The sequence below is a fragment of the Sturnus vulgaris genome, chromosome 3 (assembly GCF_052056855.1).
Source record: "Sturnus vulgaris isolate bStuVul1 chromosome 3, bStuVul1.hap1, whole genome shotgun sequence".
Classification (NCBI taxonomy): Eukaryota; Metazoa; Chordata; class Aves; order Passeriformes; family Sturnidae; genus Sturnus; species Sturnus vulgaris.
In genome coordinates, this window is record NC_142245.1 from 4,154,837 (window position 1) to 4,174,267 (window position 19,431).

The window sequence follows — 19,431 nt, forward strand, 5'->3', positions numbered from 1 at the left end:
ATACCAAAGAGCTTCCCTCACTGAGTCCTTCTGCAGGAGTAACTTCCCTTTCAATCACTTTAACAGAGGAGAACACTGAAGTTGAGTAAGTTTGAACTTTATTTACAAACAGCTGAATTCTAATCTGCAGAGTCCTGGGGCAGCATCGAACTTCTGCAACATCCAGGGAAACTCCGGAACACTGACATCACTTAACATCACACTTGACATCTTATATGTCAAGATACATTAAGATAAGACGTGTAATTCACCAATGGATCAAGTCTGACAAACTAGTAACCTAAATTCTTCCTGAATGCTCTTCTCAAAACCCTGAACATTCTTCTTAAAACCCTAAGAGTGAGGAAGAAAATTTAAAAAAAAATTATAAAGAGCAATTAGAAGATAACCACAAAGCAAGAGCAAAATAAAATGATCTGTGTTAAGTTATATACATTGGCTAGGTCACTTAGAGAATAGTTGTATAAGCACATGTGCTGACATAGAGCTTATGGGAAAATCATCCCTTAAACAGTCTTGGAACACTCATGTGGAAGAGGTTAAAAGCATGGGAATATTACAGGACTGTAGTCTAGTACAAAACACTTCCCAATAGTCTATCTTATCACCTACTTCAGCTTTAGCTCCTTCAGATTCATGATGGATTTGTATTTACACAGGTGCTAAGTTGTATACCTACTGTAGCTGGTACACAGAAGTGACAATGTTTGAGTACCACTGTTTTAGAACAGGTCACAAAACAGAGGCAACCATTTTATAAACTCAAGGTGTAGTTCTGCTAAAAGCTACTTAAATAATAGGGGTACTGTTTCTTCATTTTAACCTAAATCAAAGCCTTACAGCCTAAGTTTTGAGGTTTTGGAGGGCAGAAGGAAGAACAAGGCCTCTGAGGTCAATCTCTGAGGGATAAATTGCACTTGAAACAAGCTGGAAACCAGAGAATGAGGGAAAAAACAAGTAAATTATGATAAACATAGCCATGCTTTCTCCACAGGTTTGGGATACTAGCAGCAGAAGGAATGCTAAAGAGTTAAGACATTACAAGATAGATATCACCTCTTATTTCTTTACAGTCCTTCAGTCTCATCACTAAGGTGAATACTTAAGATGTTTAGAGCTCAGATTTGCTCTTTAAGACAAGCAACTCATTTTAAAACAACTCAGGGGTATCTTTGTCCACACATCAAACTGGGACTTCAGGTGAGTCACATAGTTTGCAAACTGCACGATGCAGAGGGCATTAAATCAAACCCCACATCTACTAGAGGCAGGAAAGCAAAACAATGTTCCTGGTCTCCTCAGATTTACTCTAGCTTGGCAGTGTTAGGTTTACAGCTGGACTCTAACTCAAAGGTTTTTTCCAACCTAAATGATTCTAAAACGTTATAATTTTGTAGAACACTTTTTTTCTGGCACTGCCTTCCTCCCATCCCCTTTAGAGTTGGTTTAGTTGTTTAGATTTTTTAAGCAGATCCCATCTGCACTAAAAAAAAATGAAAAGAAAAAGAGACTAAAGATTTGAAATTTCACTTTGAAGATAGTTTTTTACAGTACATACAAAAATACTCTGGAAAAACAACATACAAGTTCGCTTATGAATCTACCAAATGACGAAGAAATTACAGTAGAGAAATAGCATAATGCTTGTTTCATATAATGAGAATTTCTCCCCACCCCCCAAAACCCCTCATGCACTTATCTGGGTAAGCAGTGTTATCAGTTTACAGAACCAGACTCAAGACTACAACAGGTTTTCATGGAAGCATTTAGAACAGCTTTCAGGGTTTATCTGAAACCACTTTCTGTATGCAGCTTGCAGGTGGGCAGTAGTGTCAGGACAGCCTCACCTATTGCAATGTTCCAGTGCATCTTCACTGTGTGCTCAGAGTTGGGCTTTACTACCCAGTGACACAAAAAAAACCCCTCTCAATTCTCATGCTGGAGCAGTCTTGAGACAAAAAAAAAAAAAAAAAAATAGTATCAGATAACACAGCATGGGACATGTCTGTTGTCTCCATACCTTGGTAGCATCCTCTGCTGCATGTCCTCCAATACTGAAATCATTCGTGGGCCTCCATGGGAGGCAGTACCTGTGTAGTGCATGGCTGTGCAAGGCAGTGGAAAGCTGCGAGCCAAGGAAGCTGAGCACCATCGTGAGGGAAGCACAGGAGTGTGTGTGTGCCAAACGGGAAAACAATTGGAGATAAGAACAATGCATGCACATGAATTAGGCAAGCACAAGGAATACAAGCACGTTCATACCCACTTGAAAACAGAATGTGGTTGCAGCAATTAATTAGCCCCGGTGACATACATTCTGAATCCAAGGTACAGGACAGGTTGGCTTTTGTAGCTGTTCAGCAGGTGACAATTTAGACTTTTTAAAAACTCGTAAAGGTAACTGTTACAAGCACATGCAAAGAGAAGTTCAAAAGCAAGCAGATCTAACAACAGTAAAAATCAGACCATGATTTTTACTACAGTAAGTTACAGTATGCCACAGTAACCTTCTACCTTTGTTAGTAACTACAACACACATTCAGAGTAAGGACTGGTAACAAGTGATTATCCTCTTCACCTGAAGATCAACCACTTACCCATTAAGGGTAAGTTTGATGGATCTTTTAATAATACGAATGCTATTTGTTGGAACAGGAGATGAGGAATCTGGCAGTTCTTTAGTGGAAAGCCTCTGTAATGCACAAACAGATGCCACAGGAGAAAAAAAAAAAAAAGAAAAAAAGGAGTTTTTAATTAATTATTGAATTCACTTTAAATTCATCAATTTAAGAAGTAGCAGCAGATAAACCCTTTCCTAGCTGAATGTTATATTCTTGATGTACCCAACCTGTATGGCCCAAACCCATTCTCAGAGAAGCCTTTTTTTTACCACACCACTTGTTTCAATTACCACCATATCCAGAGCAAGAGCATTTCCCCCCCTGTACAATTCTTTTCTTGCATGAACTGAGACAAGAATATTCCTAAATGGGGGGGAATTAGCTGTGAGCTGCTTAACAGCACAGTAAAGGAAGACTTTTCTCAGATCTATGGATCAGGAAAACAGATTTTTCTACCGTCTGGGTCGCTTTCAGTCTTACAGCCCTCAATTTCACAACATTCTACATGACACAGAGCAGTTAAAGCCACCTATAGACTTCAAAGCTTCTAAGTCTCATCACAGAAATCAGTATACAAATAGTGATAGCAGTACAAGAAAACCAAACCAGGACACAAACTGTCAGTGTCTGAGGGCATGGAAATGTGGTTTTCCAAGTTCAAACCTTGGCTTCACTTCAGTGAAGGTCACTGTTCAGTTATTTAATTTCTTGGAAGCACAACAGGCAAAACCCTACTAATCTTCAAACCACCAAGTGTAATGGTACTTAAATCTTTGTACATAAAAATCAAAATGCTAGCTCTGCTTTACCTATGAATACAAAAGCACAATAAATACCTGTGATCTTGATGTGATCACTGGAATCTGCATGGATTTTCCATCAAGGACACCCTAAAAAAGCCAGAAGGGATTTGTTAGGCAGTATTGCCAAGCTCCTGACTGAGAGGCAGCAAGTTCTGGCAGCCAGGATACCTTAAAATCATATATGCATTAACAACCTCCACCTCCATGGGGTGTGGGTTTAGGAATCCTGAAGCCCTAAAACCACACAGACAGTGATTCAGGTATTTCAACCTTCACCAACAAGATCTCATCTTGATTTGAGGGTGTGCCCTCAAGAGTTTATGCCTCAGTAACAAGCACCATGAATAGCAAAGCTCTTTATCTTCCCTTTGAGAGGCCAAATGCTTTAGTCTTTATAGCAGTTTTAGTTTACATCAGTGAATCAAAGATTTAAAAAGGAAAGTCAGTATTATTTCAAGCATGGCAAGGAATTAGACACTACCATATCACCTAATAGTAAGAGACAGGTCATAGAAGTGTAATATTTGGGGAATGAGGACTGAAATAAGCTAAACTAAAAAGTGTATTTTTGTTTCCATCATGCAGAGCATTTATGTGAGGCAGTCTAATCACAAAACTGTTGAGCTTTTCAGTTAGTTCACTGAGTAAAATCATTTAAAAATTACATTTTTTGTAGCTTTCTTCCTCCCATCTTGAGGGTATCCGCTTTCTGTGAAATCGGAGTCCCACACATTTAGCTGGAGGAACAAAATACACAAACTCAAAATAATTGCTGTGCTAAAATTTTCTTACTTGGGTACAGCTTCCAGTCAACACATTAAATGTATTTAATGTACAGGGGTCATTCTTAAAAGAATATTTATACAAGTTCACCATTACCCCACAGGAATTTTAAGCCTCTGAAAAAGCCCTGCTACCCAAACCTTGAAACCCTGAAATTGCAATATTCAGTACTAGACAAAAAGAATCATCTTGCAGAACTGTTAAGTGTCAAAACTGAGAGTTTTTCTGGTTGCTTTTTGCTTGTGCCCCAAATCAGAGGGGTCAAGCTCCAATAACAGTTATTTAAGAATATTTACACACAGCAATACAACACATGAAATATTAATCCAGAAGTTCCACAAACCAAGATTTAACAAGCAGCTCCACAGTATAGTTTCAGAAGTAATGACTTATTGAGTAGGCTGCTGATCTCTAACACAGCAAAACTATCAACAGGCACTCCAAAAGCATCTGCCAGAAACAGATTAGCTCTTACTTTTACAGTCATAAGATTAATATCTTCTTCATTTGGAGATAATTTTTTTCTGAATTAAGAACTGCTTTCAGATGAGACAGTTCATTAAGCAATTGGTCACTACAGTGACTGGTAAGTACAGCAGTATTTAGATACCTTGGCACCAGATGAGAGGCAGTCATTAAGTGCCAGATCCTGAAAATGTTGTTTCATAGTTATACATCATATTCATCGTGACTTCTCCCATCTCCATTCTAGTACAACTAGATATGCTTAAATTTAGATTCCCAAATCCTTTGGGGATGTGTAAACACATTCATTTTCAGTTATTTCACTTGTTCCACATCAGTAATTAATGCTACTGCAAACCCTCCTTGGCTAGCCCCCCCCCCTTCTTGCCTTTTCTCCATCTATGGCTTTTTGGGGGCATTCTCCCGATGGAGGTGGACGAGATACTTTAGAGGTTGGTGAATAATGCTGCTTAGGTGAAGCACTCTTAGGATCCGTGATTAGAGTCCCACTTAATTTATGCTGTCCTTGCACAAAACACGTTCTGAGTTGACAAACCGTGTTATATCCTGGAATGGTGCAACCAATTGGAGGTCCCGATGTTCTTAGTGCAACTGGAGCCTCCATTTCTGTAGGAGACACCTGGCTTTTAGAGTTTGGCCACGAAATGAAAAACTACATTCCACCTACCACTTCAAATACATACTTGGATCAGTCACAGGAATGCAAAGTCCCTTAGACGTTGATGGCTCAGCTACACTGTTGGCACCACTACAACTCTGACATTCAACATTTCTATAAAAGTCAAACACTAGAGTTACAAAGTGCTAGTTTGTAAAATACTGTATATGTCATTTCCAGAAAGTGCATGCAAGACAAACATTGACCTCCTCAGCTCATTGTCAGAGCTCTATTAAACAACACAACCTCCCAGGCAATGTAGCACCAGACCATCATTTTGCTGAATTTCAGACTGCAGATTTAAACTCAAGCACTGAGTCTTTATGTGCTGATATATTTTCCCAGATTAGCCTAGCCAGCATACTGTGCTGCTTTGAACCATTGTTCTGTCCTACCCAGATGTGCACACAATTTTTATTTTTTTTTATGTGACTCCTACAGTATCTAACAGAGCAGGTATCACAATTGGGTAGGGTTGGGCAATTACTCTCAAGATTACGTGTTCTTCCCGTGCTCGGGGATAAACAGATTTCCCAGGAAGTGACAGACACTTTTACTGCCTGAGTTCTCATACCACTCCGCTAAGTCAGCAGCAGCTCTGGTGCTTCTGGGACCAAAATCAGTATGTCACTAGAACTTAATCTGCTTGGCATCAACACTACTTTTTGTTAGAAGGAACAGTTACTTGCATGTAAAATACTCCAGCTTCAAATTACACACTAACCTGTGAAGATCTGCATTCAAGACTAAATAATTTCCCTGGTGTCAAGTTTTTCATTCCTACGTGTTCATGGACATCATTTAGTTTTTGCAAGGGTTCCTTTAACCTAGTCTCCTACCACGTGCCCAATGGAGATTCCAGCTTTGTTCCTGAAGCTCTTGGAGCCCTCCACATAGAGCCAAACAAGAAATCCTAGACTCGTTTACATTGTGAGTCAGTTAAAAGCAGCTTCTCCACAGTTCCAAGGTTATGGCACTAACCTTTCTGTCTCTGCTGTAGAGATGTCCAACTTAGATATCTTATTTAACGAAGAGGAATTAGAGAGTGTTCTGGAATCTCTGTCTTTGGAACCATCCGAACAGCTTTCACCTAAAGAAGACCTTTTGCACTGAAGTCCACTATTATTTTGACTAATATCTGACACCCTTTGCTGAAACGACAGTTAAAAAAATAAAGTCTTCAAGTAATTATTAATGCTTTTATTAAAAATTACCAGAAGCGCTGGATTTTTATTATACCTTCTTTCTTTTCTGTAAGGTTCCTGCTGGCAAAAAATAATGGAGTTGCTTTCTCTTCACATAAGTTGCCTCAATCTTCATACCTTCTTTTAGGATGTTGAGGGCACTGGCCTGCCTGTAAACTGACATCAAACAGTGCTGTAGTTTAGTGGGGATGTTTGCATTAGTGCTTGTCAAAGTTATATGTGGCTTCTCTAGAAACATGTCTGCCCAGCCCAAAAGAAGAGTTCCCAGCTTAAGTTAACACAAAATGCTGCCCAAGCACTCCCAGTCGTCACAAGAAGATCAATGTGACCCATGATGTCCCATTTCATATTCACTACAGACCAGACAATAGCTATTAGGGTAAAAATATGCATTTATAAATTCTATCTGTCCAAGGAAGCCAGTCCAGATTACAGGGACAGCTGATTTAACAGGCTCACTACAATTTAAACAGATTTTTCTCAACTGCTTGCAAACAGCCTTTTATGCAACTGACAAATGCTATAGCAGCACAACAGTTATTACAGAGTTAAGCCACACTTAGATAAGCTTATCTAACTGGCCTATCATGAGCACAACTGGAAAGTCAGCTAACTGACATCCAGAGTGGGAATCAAAGCAAGGATAAGCAACTCAAAGGCTTTCGACAGGAGACCAGCAGTGAAATAAAAGCACAGACATGAGCTCACACACCAATATGGACAGTTCCTTCAGATGAAATTCAGTAATTTGTATGTAAAAGGGAAATAAAGTCCACTGAAGAAAAGCCCTCCAAACAGCCTTCTATTCTTGAGCTCATCAACCTGAAATTCATCTTTGCCCTCTAAAATTATTCTCTCAAAGTCAAGGCACATGGTAACAGCTCTCAAGCACAGAACTACTGGTCATCCCCACACGTGCCAAAGGATTTCCCACCTCTCAAGGAACAGCTTTTCTGTTCAAGTCTCTCTGGATTCACACCCTACATTCCAGCACATACCATAGGCTGTGCTTCACTGAAGTAAGAGCACACAGCCATACTAACAGTGTTTGTTCATAGAGGATTTACCATTTGTTCTGGCCTCCTAGCAGCACATAAATCTCATTAACATAATTCACATTTGCCATTGCAATGTGGTGCCTCTGGATGTAGAGTGCAAGTACAGATAAAAGTGCAAGTCTGAGGAAATCACCCTGCCTGGCTTGTAACTCAGGCAAGAGTTTTGATGCATTTTCTGTCCTTTTCTCATATCCCAAGAACGAGCTAAGAAGAAGGTCAGGTTTTACTGCTTTTACTCATGTTGTCTGAGCAAAACAACATAGAACTCATGCTGGTACTATGGATCAACTCCAACAAACATCTAGAGGATTTCACTGTTTAGAACTTTGTCCAAACACACTTGTCACTCAGAAGAATAGCCTGATTTCCTTATTCCAGCATTATCTAACATCACTTGCAATATTAATTCATTTCTACATTTATCAAAAGTAGTAATAGACTGTCAACATGAAAATTTACATGCAAGACTGCATGTAATTACAACGTGACAACCCAGAGACTTTCACAGTTCTGGGATCATATTATACCCAAACTGTCTTGGAAAAATACCATAAACAGGCATCAACCACTCATTTCAGAGCTTGACACAGTCACTTCCCATTTCCAAAGCTCCCCTACAAGAAATGCAGTTTTGTGAGGACTTTTATTTCACATATGGTACAGGGTGCATGACTGTAACACACTTTTGTTTCAAGATGGCCTTACTTTGACAAAGTGTCAACACAATGCGTTTTTCAAGCTAATCTTTCACATGTTACTATCTAATAACAGAAGGAAGTAGAATTCACTTTGTGAAGCAACTTCCACTGGAATAAAAAGAATTCCACTCTACAAGTCTAGAGCAAAAATAGAGCCTTACCTGTATCTGTGAATGACTGTATCCCATGTGTTAGATCAACGTTAGTCTTTACTGCACTTTCTGCTTTCTTAAACACAAGCCCAAGAAACCACATTGACACATATCCACTCCTAAAAAAAAAAAAAAGACAGATTCACAAACCTGAGTTGGGCACAGACACCAGTAATCTGGATTTTGGTACATTTTAGTTGTTCAGTTTAGAGCCAGCCCAGACTTAATTTCTCAGAGCACTTGTCCCTGAACTGCTCCCTCCTTTAAAAAAATGTTACATGCTCAGGACCCTGCCAGAAATGTACTGAACCTCTCTCAATAATGAGCTGAGGGGAATGAAGATACACATTGGCCCAACTGTACTTCAGAAAAGTGACAAAACTCACTGTTTATAGAGAACTTCATTGCCAGGGAAAGACTGTGGCTGCACGTGTGCAATAGTTATAAATTCATTCCTTTCCAAGTTTCCAACCAGCACACGGATTTTAGACTCGACGAGGCCAATCCTAATTAAAAAAAGAGGTATTTTATTAAAATTTAAAATTATTAAAATGAGTTCAAAATTATCCAGCTCATCAGTTAGATGTCTTTTTGCAATACGGTGTTAACCAATCAATAAGGACCAAGTTTCATACAGCTGAGCAGACACTGATCTTTGTATCACATACACACACTAATTTGAGATGCTTCCAGCGACATTTGTGCTTTTGTTTCTAAAGAAAGAGACAACTGGGTTTTACACGTACTCTGACCAGTTCAGATACAACACTTCCACCTGTAACTTATGATGAAAATAACAAGGAGCAGATCCCAGCACCTCTGGGGTGCAGCAAAACTCCTTTCTGCCACAAGGATCATGGAGAATCATGGTTTTGAAAAGGATCAAGCACAACTGTTCAGTTACACCCAAGTAAAGGTGGAATTTTTCCTGCAGATTGATCAGTGAAAATGTTAAAATAGCTACTTTAATAAACAAATTATCTAGTCAACAGTCCCGTGAGAAAATTCCCTAAGAAATTAATCATGACCACGAGGGCTTTAATTTCAATACAGTAATGAACTTCTACCTAAAACTCTGTTAACTTTAAAAGCAGTCAGTAATCTGTATGTTCTTCAAAAGCATCTTATGTTCATAACAGATGTTATCTATTTCCAAATCCACTCAAGAACTGGTGAACTAAACTTTTTCTTATAATAAACTGAAGTTTATCTTCTGCTTATTGTTTTCCCAAACAGCAAAACTAGAAATTTTGCCTCTATTTCTGTCACTGAAAAAAAAAAAAAAACCAAAAAAACCAGCTCTTATAACAGCCAGAATTTCTCATGTCTTTATTGTGAGGTAGAATAAGCTTTGCTCACTCAAGAACATTTCACATGAAAAATTATTTGGCCCTCTGCCCATACACCTTGTTGTACACAACTGTGACTGATATCAAGCTGAAGCTGAGAAGATTTTTAGGTGACTGCAGTAGAAAGTTCAGATAAAAGGTATTACATCTATTAAAACCATTTTCAAACATTAAGCTATTAATGCTTAAGTGAAAATAGCTAATCTCTATTTTAGAGATGGCACAAGTATTATTAAACTTAAAGCACAAGCCAAACTTTGAAATAAAAGTAAGGTGCCCTCAGAATGGGTGTCTGGTACAGAGGTGTTTTGCTTCCTGGAGCAAAGCAAACAAAGTACGAATTTCTTAACAAAGAAACCCACTGCAAAGTCAATAAACACACATTACAGTGCCTTAATTCCTCACCATTTCCCCTTATTTCAAAATTCACAGTGACTCAGCACATGCACATAGGCTAAGTAAGTAATTACTGGCGAATCTCCCTTCACTGAAGAAAAGCAGGTCTGGAATAGGCTGATTACACACCAGTGCAATCTAGTCCTTAAATATTACAGTACAACTCTTCGTGAAAACACATAAGGCTCTGGAACAGTGGTCTTCAAAGCAGGGAGGGAAGAGTGTGTACTCCATGCCTAGCTGCATAGTTAGAGACTTTAATTGTTAATACAATTAACAAAAATATAGTACAACATTGAATTGAGTTTCAGTTTTGCATTGGACCCACATTTAAAGCAGCACTTACCAATTTAAGTGATGCTCTTCTGTAAAGGCACTGGCAGTCAGCACGATGTAATGTCTAGAAGAAGAAAGGAAAATGAGTACACTAGCTCAAGATTTTATTCCACATTATAAATATAAGATTTTTTTTTTTGGTAGGAAAAATGGTGTGAGTGGCACAAGTTACTTTTTCCTATCTTCCCTAAGCTTATATGTAGCAAAATTTATATGTCTACTTCCAGTTTCTTTAAAAAGCCCTAAACTGAAACACATCAATACAATTTTCTATTCAGACCCCACGTTAAAACTCATTATGCTAACCACTAAGTAAATAACTTCAAGTTCAGGCAACAGATTTCATACATACTTGTACTTCTGAAAGAAGTTCAGTGGCTCAAAGAGCTTTGACCAGTCTGATTTTCCTTTGAGGATCTCATCTGTAACTTCAAGACCTACAAATATGGTTGAAAAATATTATTCTCACTACTTTTTGAAGATTACCATGACAAACTTCAGAAGATTCTAATAGTAACTGACAGAAGAAAAAAAAAAAAAAAAAGAAGCAGGAGTTCCCCTGACACAATGCAAGTCCTACAACGGCTTACTGGAAAACTGATCCCTTATTGCCCACAATGGGCATATTTTACAGAGAAATCTTACACCTGGAATACCTCACTGAACAAAACTAATTCAGAGGACATTAGTTTAGTAAGCACAGAAAGTACTTTACCACGTTGGAACTCCTCTACCATGACTGCTCGTGTTGACACGGACACGTTGTACGTGGAGTTCTGCTGTGGATAGGCCGGGGTGATGATGGGCATCACGTGGTACCGGTCTGATGGGTTCACCTACAAGGTTACAACAGCTTTGTTTAGCACCAGTTTGGGTCACAACAAAGCGTTTAATGCTTCTCAATTCAATGGCTACCTACCCTAGGGTCCCAGACTGGTAAATTAAGAAAGCTCTCCTCAAGTCGTTTCAGCAATACCGGCTTTGGCCAATCCCTAGAAGGAAAAGCAGTAAAGCATTTCAGGCTCTGCTCTGCAATTCAGAGCTGCATGGCAAGTTGTCAATGTACACCTCGATATAAACAGCTACAAGTGTTACTTCTTTATGCAAATTAAAATAAACAGCTTTTACCATTTTGAAAAAATCAAGAAGAATTTGTTAACAAGAGTAGAGGCCAAAGCATTTGGGTAGAGTTGACATATTCTTGCTACCAGCATTGCCCAGGAGACTCCACCAAGAAATCCCATGATGTTGGAGTAAACACCACGTCCTAGAACAGATACCACACAGTTAGTCTGTGGTCTTTCAAATTTGCAGCACAATCTATAGAATACTTATACATTTCAGCCTCAATTTGTTTTTTGCAGTGCAGTGAGGCCAAATTGTTGCTCTTTACAGCGATGAGAACAACAATCAGTAGAACATCATGTCCCAAAATATTGCTATTGTGAAACTTGCTTGTACTGCCTCGTTTCAATTCCCCTTAAGAGAAAGGTTCTGCCGTTCTTCTAGTACTTGCTCTAGCCACATGGGCAAATGGGGCTTTCTTATTCCTTTTACACTGAATTGGGAATTTTTATCATTTGTAGTCAGGTTCCTGATAAGCAATGCAGCAGTGTCTCATAAGCACTCCCCTCTTCTCTGAATTCCACTAATAAAGCACATGGAATTTAACACATGGACAGAGCATGAATCTAAACTGAAAGAGTTTTAATATAACAACTGTCACTTAAATAGCAAACCAAAGCTGAGGTACATCCAATAGCGAGCATGAGGTGCCTCTGAGAAGTTTAAAGATGACAAAGCACCCTGTCACTCACGTTTTGCCCACAGTTTAACTGCACGGAGCGTGAGCCGGAAGTTCTCCAGGTTGGGCACCAGGCGCAGTATTTCATCTGTAACCCTGCTGCCTGCGAGACAAAAGGTGAAGCACAGGAGTTCCCAGCAACAGCTACAAGCCAGCTGCTCCTACATAGGATCAACAGCTCATGGTTCAAGTCTAGGAAAACAGGCTTGGATTACTTGCTTTGTATTAAACTATAGATTACACACAACATTCAGCATCCCTTTAGGTAACTGGTGCCCTCGACAGCTTTTTCACAGTTTAGACTACAACTAACAACTTTTAAACAAAGCCTCTCCACGAGACGTTTTGCTCCAACTACAATACAAGAACCTCCACCTTGGTATGAAGAAGCAGCTCACATCACAGCGTGGCAGAGCACTGGAAGGTTGCCATGGGAGGTCGTGAAATGTCCCTGTGTGGAGGGATTCAAAACCCACCTGGACACATTCCTGCATCAGCTGCTCCAGGTGACCATGCCTTAGCTGGGGGGTTGGACTGGATGATCTCCAGAGGTCCCTTCCAACCCTAAATATTCTGTGATTACAGAAGCTAGGTTTCTTTCGACAGCCAGCAATCATTAAACTAATTGGTGCTAAACACTGAGCAAATCAGACTTGAGGTATTTTAATTGCCTTTTTTTTAATGAACCACCTCGTTTATCATTCATACATTCTTATCAAGTGCCCTACTTAGTCATCTGAATTTCTGGGGCAAACTGGAGCACTGCTCATAAACCAATCAAACAAACATGACACACAAGTCTATGTAAACACACAACTCCTTCAAATATCTCAATTTAGGCTCACTGGCCGCCTCCTCAGAACTCAAGTACACCAGAGATCAGTTTCTGCACCTTGTACAGAAATGTGGGCTGTGTAATGTGCATTCCATGCCAATCTAAATGTCTTGATAAAGGTGTGCAGAACACGCTCACCATTTAAGCTCCGTATGCATCTTATATCCAGGCTTTTGAGGCACGAGTCATCCCTGAGATCGAGATCATCAGAAACCGTTGGCAAAGACAGCTTTGCAAACACGAGGTCAATCTTCAAGAGAAAAAAGTCCCAAACATAATTTATAATGCAGCACTGTTTGCAAACAGGACACTAGTGAGGGACACTTGGTCATTCACGTGGTCAACATTTGTATTTGGAATTAGGTGATCATTAGGTGCCAGAAAACAAGAAAATTGCTCTAAGTTCCCTATTTGTTTACAAAACCACCTCTTTTCTATTAAGCTAGGGAAAAAAGGTTGTTTTTTTTTTTAAAGGTGGAAAGATTAAACTTAGAATTCCTATTAAAAGGAAATTTTAAATTAACCATGAAATTAAGACAAATTCAAATCACCTCAACTACACTTGAACAAATGAGAAAGCATTTTCTTTATGCTGTAATGCCTTAAGCACCTGTTTTTTAGTGTAACCTGAGGGAAACAAATTATTCTGTGAATGTACCAGATAAAGGCCACAAAGAGGTCATTGAATAAGTGTTTCATGATAGTAATACCAAGTAGTAACTTGCTTAGGTATTACAGCAAGTGCGTATTTATTCTCTACACAAAATGCATTCCAGATGGAAGGATTCCTACAGCTGACAAACTGAGGCAGGAGTCCAATGAGCAGTTTTACTTTCCCAAGTTGTTTGTCTCACAGGGACTTCATTTTTGATTTGCAACAAAACATCAGGTGATTTGTGCAGGGAACCAGAACAGAAACACCCCCTGCAGAAAGGGAGCTCTTGTCAGAGCTCAGGGGAGTTGCAAGGACACTGCCTCTACTCCCACTCTGCACATCCTTGGGAGATAAATGCTACCCAAGCAGGCTACCCTGGTCTGCAGCAGGCGTTTAATAAAATCATGTCCCTCATGTTCCCACGCTTGCCAGGCTAGCAAGGGGCTTATTTTCCTAGAAGAAAATAAATTTTACTTCTTCTGGGATAGGTTGCAGTCAGGCTGTTTAATTACAGTTTACTAAATATGTTGCCATGTACCAATAACCTCGTAAAACCCTGAAAAAGTTATCCTACACCAAAGCAAGAAAAATGAAAAATCTCACTTAAAGGTGAAAAAAACCCCAAATAAAGATTAAAATTCTTACCTCAATGCCATCAAACTCAAATTTGATAACTGGTACATATGCATCCTCAATGGCCTGTGAAGGAGAGGATAACTGTAATAAGATATCCTTTTGCTACTTTAAAGTTTTTTCTATACTGTGATAAAAATGCAGAATTTACGCTGAACTACTCAGTACAAAGACTGAGCTCCTTCCAAACACAAAAAATGCTCATAACTCTCAGGCAGGACAGCATTATTATGGCATCAATACTAGACTTTATTAAAAGATCTTATTTAGGCAAGAGATTCAGAGGCTGATGGTATACTGTAACAAACTCTCAGTATCAGTGGCTGTGAGCCCTTACTACATAGTGAAAACACAGCTTCCAGGGACAACCCTGCTTTCTGATACAGCTGACTCATTCCCTAAACACAGGCAGGGGAGAGGGACCACAAAAACTATAATGTGATGTAGTCACTGGGGAAAGGAGCCAAGAGCTGGACAGCAGCATTTTCAGGCTGCATAAACCAGTGTATTAGAGGGTGCCCAAAACTGATTTAATTTCTGTTTGTGAAATATTCACTACCAATGCAAGCCTTTACCATGACTATTCTTGTTGTAAAGTTTATACAATCTATCAAGCAGAGAGTTTACTCACTCTTAGGTTCTTCACTTCCCCTAGATTCTTCAGTTTTTCAAAGAATGACTGAAAAAAATCTGATCTTTCCACATGACTGGGAGCAACACAAAGGGCATCTATGTCTGAACCTGCAAAGAGATTCCATTTCTCCTGTTACCGAGGGAAGTCACTTCCCAACATCACAACTACGACCAGGCACTCCAAGTACTACCTTTGGTGTGTACTCCAAGCCTGTAGGAACCAAATGTAAATATCTTGCCACCAACTTGTTCTGTTATTGAAGGGGGAAGATTCTGTGGGTAGAAGAGAAAGTTTAAGATGCACATTATCCTCTGTGCAAGTTTAACTTGCATGCAAGTTATTCAGAAAAAACTCTAACAGCCTGCATAGCAATGTCTTCTCACTCCCTTACGTTTTGATTGCTTGATTTTTTTTGATTTTTCATTCTGTTTTTCTGAAACCAATTGAGCCTGCAACTCCAAAAAAAGATTACAGGTGATGTTGGAGTACTTCTATTAATTTATACAAATTAAGACCTATTATTAGACTCTCCTGCAACAGAGGCACATAAATTAACACAATCTGAGAGCCATTCAAAAGGCATGTCTAGAATCATAATTTCAAACTAGACTGAGTGCTGTAGGCTGTTTGGGGCAAGATTAGTGCCAATTTTACCATCTTGCTCATCCACAATGCCTTGTTTTTCCTTTGTTAACAGCTGCAAGTCAACTGATTGAGCCAATGCAGGAATTTATTCAGTTCTCCAAAGACTCTGAGATCTTGAAATATCTTTTATTTCAGAGGCAGTTACTAGAGTTCTACTTGGTATTTAAGAAGTTAAAAGACGAACTTTAGCACAGATCCCAGTAGTATAGCCTTTAAATCAAAAGGCTTCAGCTGTTTTGACAAAAACAAAACCAAAAAAACTTACCTTGCTTTCAGCAAGTTCTGAAATCCATTCTCTGACAAAGTTATTCAGTTTACCAAGAACAGTTGTCCTGTAAAGAAAACTCATCCTAAGTTTCTTTAAAAAAAAAAAAGTACAAACAAAAACCCCAAGAAGTTAATAAATTTTAGTCTTGTTATACCTGTGATAGAGTTCTTCCTGATCCTCAAACACCCCAAATGGCTTCATTGCTTCAATCAGCTTCTGAGTATGAATATGATCTTGATCACTAGGAGGAGCCAAGCTAATTGGAGAGGTAAGTCCATAGTGCCCTTGAGGCTGGTTCTGCTGCCTGGAAGTACTGGGAACAAAAATAAAAGAATAAGCACACAAAAGGAGAAAATCTTATTTGAATATACCCTTTAGCTTACACTTGACAAATCCATTTCTGCCCTTTTACCCAATGTTGACAGAAAGGAGAAAAAAAAAATCTTGCTTATCATTTTTAGATGACTTGACCTCACTTAGAAGTCACTACTTTAAAAAAATAAATAAAGCATTTATGGATGCAAGAAATGATCCAAGATGCTGCCACCTTAACACAATTTATTTGCATTGCTCTAGCCCATCAGAACTCATCACTGGGAAAGTAAAAGGTTTGAAACCCATCAAGGACAACCCTACAGACAGCAGAAGTTTTGAATACATTTCAGTTTCAATTTAAGGATACTTCCAATAGTCTCCTGCTAACACCAAACATGACAATTAAACTTGTCTTAATTAAGTGTTTTTGCTAGGCTTCTACTTGTGCAGGAATTGCATTATAGTTGATTGCAAAGGCATATAGGTTTGTTAAACAGATTTGATGCAATAAATTTGGTGTATTACTATAAAAACCCCTTGCTTTAGAAAGGGGAAAATGGAGAAAAAGCACCTTCTTTTGCATTACCAGCTGCAACCAGGAGAGAAAGGAGTGGGACAGGATGTAAGAATGGTGCTTAATGCATCAAGCATCTCTACAGAAACACCAGCAGCAAAAAGGAGACACCCCAAAAGGTCTCATCATGCTCATCAGGGTCCAGACCCAGACCCTAAGGCTCAAGGGATTAATTGTGCCATTATTTAAGCTGGATATTTTTCTCTTTCCCATATGTACAGCTTCAAAGATCAGCTGGGTTGGGGAAGATGTATTTACACCTATTTAAGGTTCCTGATCCCATTCTGGCTGGAACAAGATTAGGAAATGCTCAAAGGGCAGCTTCACCATTTGATTTTTAAGAAGACAGGTAATTATACAGCTCCTTATTTCTAATTGTTGCCTTTATTCTCTCCCTTAAAGAGACTTCCCTCTCTTTAAGTATCCTGATGTAACTACACACAGAGCTTGCAGGGTTTTTTTTTCCCCCCCCTCTTTCCTCTCTCCAAGCCTGTTTTTCCAACTTTCTTCTCTGTGCTTTCCAAAAAGCTAGGGGGGTAGGTATTAGGACTGTAGTGCTATCAACTGGGGTCCCCAATCATCAGAGCTGCTTACTTACAAGCCTAAGGAGGTCTTGACCTAATTTACCTTGTTTATAGACATAGACAATTTCCATTTCATAAATAAGAATATTCATAATGAATACTTTCCTTTCTGTGATATCATTTTCATAACAAATACAGGAGGAAAGCCTGTACTTAATTGCTGTCCATTACAGCAAAATTAAAACACCTACAGCAGCAACTGCTTCCATGTTTTATGCATTGCTTGCATGGTAATACTTGTACTTCATAAAGTTTGCACAAAACAAGAACAGGATTTAGCCTACACCAGCATTTAAGACCTTTCCAAAGTACAAAAAGGCACCACCTGCCTTTCATTGCCTCATTCTGCCTACAGATAATATAACTGGAGTTTGACGTAAAGCACAGTATCAATTAGATAAACCTAATGTCATTAGCATCAAATATGTTTATTATTAATTAAATATTATTAATATAAAATTACTCTGGTTGACAGTAGATATTTTTCAGCTGCTTACACGTATTACTGATAGTTTGACCTCACAACTTAAGAGGTGAGAGAAACAGCACCCAGAAAGTTTCACCGAAACTCTATAGAATTTATTGCCTTTCTGGAATAAAAAATAAATTCAGTCTTACTTTGCTCTCTCGGGCATATAGGCACATAAATAAGGGTCTTATGATCCTAAGGCATATGGCACACTACCTATTCACCCATCAGCTTTCTGTTTAAACAAGAATCCTGTTGCAGTTTAATATTTTGCCAAATCTTGTTACAAACCCGCGCACCACAGCAAAAACCTCCAATGCGCGTCTGTTCTGGTAAAGGACACTTTTACACGAAAAGCCACCCTAAAAGGATTTATTCCGGGTTTTATCCCTCATTTTTAAGCTTCCCAAAGCTGCAAGGCGTGTCTCCCCCACACGCCCAGGGCGGAGAGGCAAATTCACACTCTGCGGCTCAGGGCGCTGCCTTCACCCATCGCAGCGGGCTAAACGACCAGAAACCAGCCCCTGAGCCACCAAAACAGCAGAAACCAAGAGAAAAAAAAAAAAAATAAGGAAAAAAAAAAGCCCCACCACCTGGGACCTTCAACGAAGGGAGCCCAACTCCACCCTTCACCGCTGCCGCACCAGCTCATGCTGCGCGGAGCCCGCGGCCGGCCGCTGCCAGGTCGAGCCTCTCTTCCCCTGTCCCCGTCCCCGAGGCTCGGGCAGAGTCACTCGGTCCGCAGGGCTCCGCAGGACGCGCAGCCCCACACCAAGGCGCAGCCCCGTTACCGCCGTTCCTCGCCCGCCATTGCCGTTGCTTGGCGACGGCGTCGCCACCACACGCGGTGAGACCCGGGCGAGGGCAGCCCCGCCACCCGCACTTCCACCATTTATTTCAACCGAGAACTCCTCTCCCTCCTCGGGGCGAGGGCAGCGCTCGGCCCCACGCGGACCCGCCGGGGGTCCCTGGCGGGGCAGCTCCGGCGGGACCCCCCCCGTCCCCGGGAGCCGTCCCCCTCAGGACAGGGCAGGGCGGGAAGGCGCCGCCGCCGCCTCACCCGCGCGTCTCCTTCATGGCGCGCGCGCACAGCCCGCGCCGCCGCCCGCGCTTCCCGCCCTTCTGCACCGCCGCCCCCTTCCCGGCGGCCCCCGCGCCGCCCCCGCGCGGCGCCCCCTGGCGGCGGCGGCGGCGGCGGCGCGCGCTGCTCCCCTCACGGCGGCGCCGCCATCTCTTCGGGTCGCCGGCTTTCCCGGGATGGGTGTTCCTTCCCCCGTGGGGCCGATGTGCTTTCCCTGAGGAGGAGATACTCCTTCCCCGTGGCGCTGACAGACCCGCCGAGGCTGGGCTCGTCCCCGGCATCGCACCTGCCCGCCCCTCTCTCCCACATGACGTTCCCGCTCCTGACAGCCCCTTCCAGACAGAAAGAACGGGAATCGCTCTGGAATTAGGCTCCTGACAGCCTCCTGA

General features: G+C 40.7%; 1 protein-coding gene across 3 annotated transcripts; it reads right to left on the reverse strand.

Annotated features, from left to right (window-relative positions):
- Positions 1-81: 81 nt before the first annotated feature.
- On the reverse strand, positions 82-18,544 carry PAPOLG (poly(A) polymerase gamma). Of its 3 annotated transcripts, XM_088160754.1 has the most exons (22): positions 16,174-18,542; positions 16,017-16,083; positions 15,297-15,378; positions 15,104-15,213; positions 14,485-14,538; positions 13,323-13,434; positions 12,363-12,452; positions 11,674-11,812; positions 11,465-11,537; positions 11,261-11,381; positions 10,898-10,982; positions 10,556-10,609; positions 8,851-8,970; positions 8,474-8,583; positions 6,591-6,712; positions 6,333-6,502; positions 5,377-5,465; positions 5,061-5,299; positions 4,090-4,161; positions 3,458-3,511; positions 2,598-2,692; positions 82-1,948 (listed from the first exon to the last, which is right to left on the reverse strand). In XM_088160754.1, exons 1-22 carry the CDS (start codon positions 16,218-16,220, stop codon positions 1,927-1,929), a joined length of 2,127 nt encoding a protein of 708 aa, XP_088016880.1. In that variant the 5' UTR covers positions 16,221-18,542; the 3' UTR covers positions 82-1,926. The 3 variants fall into 3 exon arrangements, with proteins under 3 accessions (XP_088016880.1, XP_014750497.2, XP_088016881.1); XM_014895011.2 differs by having other exon boundaries at positions 82-2,692; XM_088160755.1 differs by lacking the exons at positions 82-1,948; positions 5,061-5,299 and having other exon boundaries at positions 2,607-2,692; positions 16,174-18,544.
- Between the last annotated feature and the right edge of the window lie 887 nt (positions 18,545-19,431).

Bases quoted from the DNA above. Each gene is read 5' to 3' on its own strand.
- PAPOLG (XM_088160754.1), bottom strand. From the start codon at position 16,220: ATGAAGCCATTTGGGGTGTTTGAGGATCAGGAAGAACTCTATCACAG. The intron at 11,538-11,673 runs GTAAAAGCTGTT...TTTTCCTTCTAG, and splicing joins TTCTTGATTTTTTCAAAATG to GGATTGGCCAAAGCCGGTAT. The intron at 1,949-2,597 runs GTAAGTGGTTGA...TTTTGTCTCAAG, and splicing joins ATCAAACTTACCCTTAATGG to ACTGCTCCAGCATGAGAATT.